This window comes from Garra rufa, chromosome 4, assembly GCF_049309525.1.
Source record: "Garra rufa chromosome 4, GarRuf1.0, whole genome shotgun sequence".
NCBI lineage: Eukaryota > Metazoa > Chordata > Actinopteri > Cypriniformes > Cyprinidae > Garra > Garra rufa.
In genome coordinates, this window is record NC_133364.1 from 27,655,896 (window position 1) to 27,668,071 (window position 12,176).

The 12,176-nt window shown below is 40.5% G+C and overlaps 1 protein-coding gene across 1 annotated transcript; it reads left to right on the plus strand.

Moving 5' to 3' along the window:
- Window positions 1–3,991: 3,991 nt before the first annotated feature.
- LOC141332856 (sodium- and chloride-dependent GABA transporter 1-like) lies at window positions 3,992–8,452 on the plus strand. The gene is made up of 6 exons (XM_073837816.1): window positions 3,992–4,110; window positions 5,325–5,437; window positions 6,127–6,258; window positions 6,354–6,456; window positions 7,917–8,017; window positions 8,246–8,452. Exons 1-6 carry the CDS (start codon window positions 4,026–4,028, stop codon window positions 8,450–8,452), a joined length of 741 nt encoding a protein of 246 aa, XP_073693917.1. The 5' UTR covers window positions 3,992–4,025.
- The last annotated feature ends 3,724 nt before the right edge of the window (window positions 8,453–12,176 follow it).

A 12,176-nucleotide genomic window follows, 5' to 3' on the forward strand; every position in this document is an offset into this window, starting at 1 on the left:
TGTTCATTTTCTGGGGGCCTGGAAAGAGCTTCCCAGCCCATCTTGCTGGCTCCTTCGGACCATCACTTCCGGCTATGCGATTCAGTTCGCCCGGCGCCCTCCCAAGTTCAGAGGGATTCACTTCACCTCTGTCAGGGCCGCAGATGCTCCCATCTTGCGTGCAGAGATCGCTTCCTTGCTGGCGAAGGAAGCGATACAGCCGGTCCCTCCAGCCGATATGAGGACAGGCTTTTACAGCCCGTACTTCATAGTACCCAAGAAAAGCGGCGGGCTTCGACCGATCTTGGATCTGCGCGTCTTGAACAGGGCCCTTCACAGGCTACCGTTCAAAATGCTCACTCAGAAACACATTTTCAAATGTGTCCGTCCCCAAGATTGGTTTGCAGCGATCGACCTGAAGGACGCGTACTTTCATGTCTCAATCCTTCCGCGCCACAGACCCTTTCTGCGGTTCGCGTTCGAAGGCAGGGCATATCAGTACAAGGTCCTGCCCTTCGGGCTGTCCCTCTCCCCCCGTGTCTTCACGAAGGTCGCGGAGGCGGCCCTTGTTCCCCTCAGAGAACAGGGCATTCGCATTCTCAACTACCTCGACGACTGGCTCATCCTAGCACAGTCTCGGGCTCAGTTATGCGAACACAGGGACCTGGTGCTCGCACACCTCAGCCAGTTGGGTCTTCGGGTCAACTGGGAAAAGAGCAAACTCTCTCCAACACAGAGAATCTCTTTTCTCGGTATGGAACTGGACTCGGTCAGCCAGACAGCACGCCTCACGCAGGAACGTGCTCAGTCGGTGTTGAACTGCCTAGACACGTTCAAGAGCAGGACAGCGGTCCCACTGAAACAATTTCAGAGGCTCCTGGGGCATATGGCAGCAGCTTCGGCGGTGACACCGCTCGGGCTGCTCCATATGAGACCGCTTCAACACTGGCTCCATGGCCGAGTCCCGAGGAGAGCGTGGCTTCGCGGCTCTCACCGGGTTCAGATAACTCCGGCTTGCCGCCAGACTTTCACCCCGTGGTCAGACCTCTCATTCCTACGGGCTGGAGTACCCATGGAACAGGTCTCCAGGCATGCTGTGGTTCACACGGATGCCTCCGCCACCGGGTGGGGAGCCACGTACGACGGACAGGCAGTTTCAGGGGTTTGGACGGGCCCCCAGCTGACTTGGCACATCAACTGCCTCGAGTTGCTTGCAGTACGTCTCGCCCTGCTCCGCCTCAAGGGGCACCTACGTGGCAAACACGTGCTGGTCCGTACAGACAATATTGCGACCGTTGCGTACATCAACCGGCAAGGCGGTCTACGCTCCCGTCGCATGTCGCAACTCGCCCGTCATCTCCTCTTGTGGAGTCAGAAGCATCTGAGGTCGCTTCGTGCCATTCACATTCCCGGGTTGCTCAACCGTGCGGCCGACGAGCTCTCACGAGCTGCGCTTCCCGGAGAGTGGAGACTCCACCCCCAGTCGGTTCAGCTGATTTGGAGACGCTTCGGCGAGGCTCAAGTAGATCTGTTCGCCTCCCCGGAGACAGCCCACTGCCAGCTCTTTTTCTCCCTGACCGAGGGCACACTCGGCACGGATGCACTGGCATGCAGCTGGCCGCGGGGCCTCCGCAAATATGCGTTTCCCCCAGTGAGCCTTCTCGCACAGACATTGTGCAAGATCAGGGAGGACGAGGAGCAGGTCCTTCTGGTAGCCCCTTATTGGCCCACTCGGACCTGGTTCCCCGAACTCATGCTCCTCGCGACAGCCCCTCCCTGGCAAATTCCTCTGAGGAAGGATCTTCTGACTCAGAGACGGGGCACCTTATGGCACCCGCGTCCAGACCTCTGGAAATTACATGTCTGGTCCCTGGACGGGACGCGGAGGTTCTAAGTGACCTACCCCAAGGGGTAGTTGACACTATTACTTCGGCGCGAGCGCAGTCTACTAGACATGCCTACGCCCTTAAATGGAACCTGTTCGTTGATTGGTTTTCCTCCCGGGGAGAGGACCCCCGAAGATGCCCGATCAGAACCGTGCTCTCCTTTTTGCAGCAAGGGTTGGAGCGTAGGCTGTCCCCCTCAACCCTTAAAGTCTATGTGGCTGCTATAGCTGCCAACCACGACCTCATAGAAGGAAGGTCGGTAGGGAAGCACGACCTGGTCACCAGGTTTCTTAGGGGAGCCAGGAGATTGAATCCCACTAGGCCCCCTTCCGTGCCCTCTTGGGACCTGTCGCTAGTGCTCTCAGCACTGCAGCAGGCTCCCTTTGAGCCTTTGCAGTCAGTTGAGCTGAAGTTTCTCTCAATGAAAACTCTGCTCCTGCTTGCATTGGCTTCCATCAAGAGGGTAGGAGACCTGCATGCATTTTCGGTCAACGATTCGTGCCTAGAGTTTGGCCCGGCGGATTCCCAGGTAACACTGAGGCCCCGGCCAGGTTATGTGCCCAAGGTTCCCACGACTCCCTTCAGGGACCAAGTGGTGAGCCTGCAAGCGCTGCCCTCGGAGGAGGCAGACCCAGCCCTAGCTTTGCTTTGCCCCGTCCGAGCACTTAGATGCTACGTTGACCGGACACAAAGCTTCAGGACCTCAGACCAGCTCTTTGTGTGTCATGGAGGCAGGCAGAAGGGGAATGCCGTCTCCAAGCAGAGGATGGCCCACTGGATAGTGGATGCCATTACCCTGGCCTATCAGGTTCAGGGTGTGCCCTGCCCCCTCAGGCTGAGAGCGCACTCGACTAGGAGTGTCGCATCCTCCTGGGCATTGGCTCGTGGCGCCTCGCTAAATGACATTTGTAGAGCGGCGGGCTGGGCGACCCCTAACACGTTCACAAGGTTCTATAGCCTTCGTGTAGACACAGTTTCCTCCTGTGTTCTCACCTCAAACGGGTAGGCACAGAGAGGCCTCGGGTCGGCTTGCTATACTGCTCCAGAGTAACCTAAAAGTAGCTCTGTCGAGCTCCTCCGCTGAGCTTGACAGCCGACGTAGCGGAACGTCAGGCGTCAGGCCCTCACTCGATGAATCCTTCAGAACCGATAGAGGGCTAGGCTCTACGTAGAGACTCAGTTGCATCTCTTACAATTCCACATTGCGCCCTAGAGGCTGTGTGTTTCCCCGGTAGTACTTCTACCAGTATACGAGGGTTCAATCACCTCCAATCTTCCATATAAACCGGAATTGAGTTATATGTGTATTGCTCCGAACCTCCTATCGGAAGGACGTGAGCTCCGCATATTCCCAGTGCTTCAGTTTCACTGAAATAGATGGTGCTGAGTTATACAGTGACTGACTCTCCTTGATGCGAGCCCCTGGCCAAAGCCAGTAACGGGTCCCAGGGGGGCCCGCTCAGGACACTGGAAGGGACAGCAGCCACGGCGCTTTGTTAGGGATCCCAATTCGTCGGTCCCGACGAGACGTCGAACGGACCGACTGATAGGGAACGTCTCGGTTACGTATTGTAACCCTCGTTCCCTGAAGGAGGGAACGGAGACGTCTCGTCCCGTCGCCGCGGCTCCTGTACCACCGCTGTACGGCCGGGCCTGTCCCAGCTCCTCAGCGAAACCTTGATGATGCATGCACCTGCTGCGTGTTATATGCTCACGCTGTGATCAGCCGCAGCTGGCTGCAATCATGCATGCCAATATTCATTGGCTCGTTTGTATACACACGAAGTAGATTGGTCTATCCAGGCGATATCCCAATTCGTCGGTCCCGACGAGACGTCTCCGTTCCCTCCTTCAGGGAACGAGGGTTACAATACGTAACCGAGACGTTCTTTGTGTTGAAAGATCGTTCTTCAGATTATAAAAAGGTAAGAAGGAGATGGTTCTTTAAAGAACCTTTGACTGAATGGTTCTTTGTGGAACCAAAAATGGTTCTTCTATGGCATCGCTGTGAAGAACCTTTTAAAGCACCTTTATTTTTAAGAGTGTAAAATTCTGTTTAGTTTTTACTGTACCATTGTTTTCAGTTGATTCAGTTGACCTGATTTTGGATTCTTTTGTAGAGATTCTGTCATTGTGTGCTGTATAAACTCCTGCACCAGTATGTTTGCTGGGATCGTCATATTTTCCATTGTCGGCTTCATGTCGCACATCACAAAGAGACCTATTGAAGAACTGGCTGCTTCAGGTCATTATGTCTTTTAGAAATTATCAGATTTCATTGTTGCAAACCCTTTCACACTTTTCACTTTAACTTCCATACACTTTTTTGTAATGTTTTAACTAAATGTAATGCTTTCTGTCACTTAATTGCATGTTAATTGCAGTTAAATTAAAATATTCTAGTTTAAATTTATATTAAATACAATTAGCCAGTAGCCAAGACTTACAGTACATCTTTATATAGAATTTCATAACTACTTCTATTTGTCTTTGAAATGTGGTAGTTCTGAATGTATGTCATGCATTGAAGTAATTTAGTACATTTTAAATTTGAATGGACATTAGTTAAAATGTGTAAACTACTTTACATATGCTTTAGTACTGTATGTTAGTCAACAAATCAAACTAAGTGTATTGCTTTAATTAATGACAAAATATTACATAAATTGTCAAATTTGGAATATACTTTAATTAAAGTAATATGTGACTCTGGACCACAAATACAAATTTTTTTTGTATATGTACAAAAAAATTTATACATATAAATAAGCTTTCCATTGATGTATCATTTTTTAGGATAGGACAATATTTGGCAGAGATACAACAATTTGAATCTAAGGTTGCAAAAAAATAAAAATAAAATAAAAACATTGCGAAAATGGCCTTTGAAGTTGTCCAAATGAAGTTCTTAGCAATGCATATTACTAATCAAAAAATAAGTTTTAATATATTTGCGGTAGGACATTTACAAATTATCTTCATGGAACATGATCTTAATTATCACAAAAAAAAAAAATAAAGAATAAAAATTTTGACCCACATAATGTATTTTTGGTTATTGCTACAAATTTACCCATGCTACTTACAGTAGTTCACTTTCAGAACAAAAAATTACAGATAATGTACTCACACCCTTGTCATCCAAGATGTTCATGTCTTTCTTTCTTCAGTCGTAAAGAAATTGTGTTTTTTGAGGAAAACATTCAGGATTTCTCTCCATATAATGGACTTCTATGGTGCCCCTGAGTTTAAACTTCCAAAATGCAATTTAAATGCAGCTTCAAAGGGCTCTTAATGATCCCAGTTGAGGAAGAAGGGTCTTATCTAGCAAAACAATCTGTAATTTTTTGTTCTGAAAGTGAACTACTCCTTTAAGACAGGGTCACATATGAGTAATATTCTAGTGATGTGAAAAAGGATTCATCTTATGGTGTTTGATGGTTTGTGGTTCAATATCAGGTCCTGGTTTGGCATTTCTGGCCTATCCGCAAGCCGTCACACAGCTTCCCATGTCTTCTCTCTGGGCTATTCTCTTCTTCTCAATGCTCATGATGCTGGGATTGGACAGTCAGGTATTGTACATGTACACATGCATACACATATGATAAGGGTGAGTGTCAAAAAAAACTTTTGCGAATTAAGGTATTAATATTATTTTTAATTTTAGAATTCATCTGAAGAGTCTAAATTATTGATTGTAGTAGTTGATGGCATTATTGAACCCGCAATACTCCTCTGATGGTGCTACATTTAGCAGCATTGCACCATTATTCTTCTATGGATTTCAGAGCTTAATGATTTTTTAATGATTAAACCTAAACAAGTTGTACATTATTCATGTGGTGTTACTTTAGTTGTGTTAGGTAGGTGAAAGTAATGCCAAAGAAGACCACAAGAGAATTCAGCTCTCTTGAATTAAAACAAGTCTCCTCAACCGTTTTATCTAACATGTTAAAGAACATGCAGAAACATAACACAATCATGTTTACTTTGTATTAAAAATAAGTCACTTCCTTGAATATCAGAAAGTACTCTAACTGTAATACTGTCTCATAATCTATAATCTCTATAATACAAATGCTCACTTTAAAATAATTAACACATATAGTTTTAAGGTCGTTTAAGGTTGTTAGAGCTCTAGTTCTAACTAACTACTTAAAAATGCCAATTATTTACTAAATTATTGCTTAGAATTGTTTAGATATGATTTCCAGCATTTTAACGCTTTTTATTATACATTTTTTACACTTTTCTGGGACAGTTTTGTACAGTGGAAGGCTTCATAACTGCTCTAATGGATGAATACCCCACGGTCCTCAGGAAAAGAAAGAAACTCTTTATCCTTATGGTCTGTATTATATCCTTCATCATCGGTTTCTCCAACATCACCCAGGTAAATGTGACTGCTTGAAAACTTTTTGGTTTTACTATTCCTCAGATTCTAATATAAATGTGTCTCGGTGTGTTTTTGTTTGTTTGTTTTTTTAGGGCGGTTTATATGTGTTCAAATTGTTTGACTACTACTCAGCCAGTGGAATGTGTCTCTTGTTCCTGGTCTTCTTTGAGACAATCTCCATTTCCTGGTTTTATGGTACATCTTCTATACTATGAACATACTTGAGACGATGACATGAATATATTTGATGTGAATGTGATGTTTCTAAAAACTAAAGTTCACACTGACCTTTGTTCAGTTATGTTAAACGAATATTATTGGTTAAGTACAACTTGGATAGTTTTTGTTTGTTTGTTTGTTTACGTGTCTGTTGAGGGGACATATACTGAAGCCCGTTCCCGCCAATGAATAATACATAAAAGAGGTAATTGCGACTTTTTATCTCACAATTCTGACTTTTTTCTTGCAATTCTGACTTTTTTTCTCAGAACTGTGAGATATAAACTCACAATTGCGAGAAATAAATTCAGAATTGCAAAATATAAACTCAAAATTCTGACTTGTTTTCTCGCAATTGCGAATTTGTATTTCACAATTCTGACTTAATTTCTCAGAATTGTGAGTTTATATCTCACAAATCTCACTTTATAACTCGCAATTGCAACTTTATATTTCACAATTCTGACTTGTTTCCTCGCAATTAGGAGTTTATATCATACAATTCTGACTTTATTTCTCAGAATTGCGAGTTTATATCTCACAATTCTGATTTGTAACTCGCAATTGTGAGTTTGCATCAAGCAATTGTGAGTCGAAATAATAATATATATATATTTTTTTTAGTTCAGTGACAGAAACGGGGTCCATAGACATGTTTACCATTGTTCAGAGATTTTTTTGTAAGTAAAATCCAACCTGATCTCAGCAGTTTGTACATATTTTATGAGGTGGCTAATTTGTACAAATGACCTCGTATGAATTTGTATGTTTTTAAGTGTACGTATTTTAGTACTATTCGTATGAATTTGTATGAATGGCCTACCCATCACTGGGGTCTACACAAAAAAGTGAGATTGTATGATTTTGTAGGAATTAGTCACCTCGTAAAATATGTACAAATGTGCGAGATAGCGTTGGTAAAATCCTGTAATTGTGACAGGAATCCTTGCAATTAATAATTTTGCATGAGAAAGATAGATTTAACTGAATAGATTTTGCAGTCGGGCTCACAAATTCATTTGAAAAGTTTCATCTAATTTAATCGAAACTTTGGTAACGACACATTATTTTAATGTATTTATTTCAATTGTAAGTGCATTATTGTAACTACTGTGTATTGTTTTTGTTTACACTTATAAACTAATGGTACAACACAGAATTACTTAAAACTCTTTGACACTACTTGAGAACAGGGAGGGAGTCAAATTGGAATGTTAACCCTCTGGGGTCTGAGGGTGTTTTGGGGCCCTGAAAAAGTTTTGACATGCCTTGACATTTGTGCTTTTTTCAGTATGTTAATAGACAGTTCCTGAATCCTGTCTAGTTCAAAGTGTGCTTTGGGACAGGGTGTACTGATGGAAGAAGGAGCTCTTACTGAGTCTAGTAGATCGAGCTTGCTTGATAAATATAGATATACATCTCTTCTCTCCTTTCAGGTGCAGATAAGTTCTATAAAAATATAGAAGACATGATTGGTTATCAGCCATGTGGCTTTTGGAAATATTGCTGGATTTACTTTACTCCAATAATCTGTTTGGTAAGTACTTCACCTTACACATTATTATAGTTAAAAATAAAATATGAAATAAAATAAATTGTATAAGGATCATTTTGTAAGCTCAACAATCACTCAGTTCATAATCAAAGTACCATGCAATCCCTGACAGCCCTAAAGATATAAAACTATTTATTTATTAATCCAGTTAAATGTACATGTGTTCAATAAGCTTGGAAGTGATTTGACTAATGTGTTTACTGTCTGCAGGGTGTTTTCACATTTAGTGCCATAGAAATGACTCCTCTGACACTAGGGAAGTATGTGTACCCGACTTGGGGTCAGGGCATCGGCTGGCTAATGTCCCTCTCTTCCATGATTTTGGTACCCGGATATATCATCTATATATTCTTCACTACCAAAGGCAGCATCCGACAGGCAAGGCTAGATTTAACCCATTCTGGTCTACACTCTTAAAAATAAAGGTGCTTTAAGCGATGCCAAAGAACCAATTTTGGTTCAACAAAGAATCATTCAGTCAAAGGTTCTTTAAATAACCATTTCTTGCTTACCTTTTAATAATCTAAAGAACCTTATTTGCCACAAAGAACCTTTTGTGAAACAGAAAAGTTCTTCAGATGTTAAAGCTTCTTTATGGAACCATTTAGACAAAAGGTTCTTCTATGGCATCGTATAGCACCTTTATTCTGAAGAGTGTAGCATTTATCTTTTTCTTTTTACTTTTTGTGACAGTGGCTTTCCTTCCCTGCTTCCTTCCTTCCATCCTTTTGAATTTCTAAACAGCTAAAAAGTGTAGTTCTTTCCTTAAAAATCCCCTTCCTACTTCCTTCCAAAGCTTCTCCTTTTCGAAATTTCCAAAAAAGCAAACAAAAATCTTAATTTGCAAATGTACATTTCTTCTAAAGTTGCATAGTTCTTGCATTCTTTTCCTTCAAAAAGATACAAGATAAAATATACTTTATTCATAATTTCCCTTTAAACAAACAAACAAACTTCTTAATATTCAAATGTACTTCCTTGCTTCTAAACTTCCTTTCTTTTCTTACAAACAAACTTGCAAACAACCCTTTGAATGTCCTCCCTTTCAAATTTGTGTAGTTCCTGCCTTTTTCCTCTGAATTTCCAAACATACTTCTATTGTAAATATACTTCCTTCCTTATAAAATGACCCTTCTATTCTACTTCCTTCTAAAATTACTTTAAAAATCCTTCCAAGCAAAGAAACTTGCAAACAATCGTCCTTTCTTTCCTCTTTCCAATTAAAACACTTGTAAACAAACATTTCTTCCTTCAAACTTGCATTCTTCCTGCCTGAACTTCCTTCCAAACATAATTCCGTCCTTATTAAAATCTTTTCTTTCTTTTCTTTCAAAATTCCTTCAAAATCATCTTCTGTCAAAATATTTTTCCTTCCAAAACAAGGTTGCAAACAAACTTTTAAATATATCCAACACCAATGATAGCTACACTACATTTCCTCCTTCCAAACAAACAAACCTTTGCATAGTTCCTGCTTTCTTTTTTTTCCAAACCTCCAAACAACTTTCTGAAGTTCCAAATGTACCTCCAAATGTACTTTCTTCCTTCTAAACTTTCTTTCGAAATTGCATACTTCCTGCCTTCCTTCCTTCTGAACTTACAAATACACTCCCAAAAGAAACTTCCTTTCTACTAAACTTTCTTCCATCTTTCCTCCTTCCTCCTGAACAAACTTGTAAACAAACTTTTTTATTGATGATTGTTTTCCCTCTCAGCGATGGCATAAGATGACCAAACCCACCTCGGAAAATGATGATCATACACAGCAATCCACACAGATAGGATGTACAGATGAAGCTTCTGTTTGACATCACTTCATCTTTTCTGTACAATGGCCATTAAGGCCAGGGGCAAAATATTTTTTCCTCCATTCCAATCTTTTCATCTTTTGGAGAGAGATGAAAGCGGACTACGCACATATATGTCTGACTGTATTTCTCCTGTTTTATTTCTGTACATGCCTCTCTGATGTTGCATCACGTAATGTGAGGGGGCTGCAGTTTCTGTCTGTCTTCAGTGGAGAAAATTTCAATGGCAGTGCCAAATTCAGTGATCAGTATAAATGTAGACACAACCCAGGCAGTTGATCGGAAGATTTACATAACTGCTGCAGTCCTATGTTATATTACATTTCTCACAGTATTTACCTCAAGCTGGGGAGTAAACGCATGTGTTTAGTGGTCTGTTTCTCTCAGTTTAAGCATATATGATATAATACAGTGGCTCATTTTGAAGGCCACATATGATTACTCTTGTCAGAATTTATTGAACAAAATTAACTACAGGAAATCTTGTTTTTTATTTCTTTATTTTTAAATTAGCATTAAGATTTTAGATTAAAAATGTAAATTAATGTATAAGAGAGAGGGCATATTTTTGAAACATTCTCTCTCTCTCTCTCTCTCTCTCTCTCTCTCTCTCTTTTTTTTTTAACCACCTTTTGCCTTTATTAACTCATTTTATATGGCCCTGGGTTCTGACAAATTTTGCATTACAATTATTACAGTACTTGAAATAATAGGATGTGTTAAAGATGCGTAATAATTATAAAGTAATTAGAAAACAAATGAACATTTATATGTCATACTTTAAGATATATTAGCTTCAGTAAGTGGTTAAGGTCTTGTCAAACCTATATGAGGTACCATATAAAAAGAAAAAAAAAATCTATTACTTGACATAATTAAATTAGCTCAAAAAATTTTAACTAAAAGTTTTGGTTTTGTGTGCAGCTGCAACATAGTGATATGTTCATGTAAACCTGCATCTTACATCTGCACTTAAATGATAAAAAAAAGATCAAAATGTTTTTTTTTTTCTGTGAAACTTGAGTTTCTGGGTTTTGTGCGTCAGTTGTGGGATGCCATCCTTTTGTTACATTAAAGCTAATTTCACTATTTACATTACAATATTCATGTTTAAGTGTAGTAAGAACTAACTGATGCTAACAAACATCATGCACCTGTTTCTGAGCATGTGCATGCTTGTAAATACATGTTGTTAGTATTATTTAAATATTGTAATTAATTGTATTTACATGTAGTATGTGTGACATATACTATAATAGACAGTATGTTACAGCAGACAACATATTTAATTTGATATAAATGAAAACTGGGCTATGGCAAATAGAACAGTTTGTACAATCCATGCAACTATTCATAATTCAGTCAACAATATATGCTTTTCCCAACATGATTTCACAGAAATTTGTACATATTTTATGAGGTGTCTAGGTCACTAGAGTTAAGTTGTACAAATTCGGTTTTACAATTGTACGAGGTGGCAAATTTGTTGGAATTTGTAGGAAGGACACCCCTAAACCTACCCCTCACACAAATTGCACAAGTGAGGTAGTACTAAATCATACGAACTAGCCACCTCATAAAACACATATAAATTGTTCATGAGAGAGCGTTGGATTTTCCACACTTTTTTTTTTTCAGTTGACAAAAGACACTTGAGCAAAATAAATTGACTTCAAAGACATAAAGACATAGCTTAAAAAAGCCTGACAGCATGTTTAAAACTTATTTCCTGGTTTGGGTGGGACATATCGAAGGACTCGTTGGTTTCATAGACCTGTCCCAATTGGCTTGCTCAATGTGCACTTGCGTACTAACAATAGCCGTCACGAATGCGTGTCCATTAAATAAATAGTTCACTTCCAGAACAAAAATTTACAGATAATGTATTCACCCCCTTGTCATCCAAGATGTTCATGTCTTTCTTTCTTCAGTCGTAAAGAAATTATGTTTTATGTGGAAAACCTTTCAGGATTTCTCTACATACATGTACAGTATAGTGGAGTTCTATGGTGCCCCTGAGTTTGAACTTCCAAAATCCAGTTTAAATGCAGCTTTAAAGAGCTCTAAATGTTCCCAGCCGAGGAAGCAATCTAGCGAAATGATCGGTTATTTAAAAAAAAAAAAAAAAAAAAAAAAACTGACAATTTATATACTTTTTAACCACAAATGCTCGACTTGGTCTAGCTCTGCATGAACTCTGTGTATTCCTGTTTATGACAGTTAGGGTATGTCGAAAAACTCCCATCTCATTTTCTCCTCCAACTTCAAAAAAATTCCTGTTTATGACAGTTAGGGTATGTCAAAAAACTCCCATCTCATTTTCTCCTCCAATT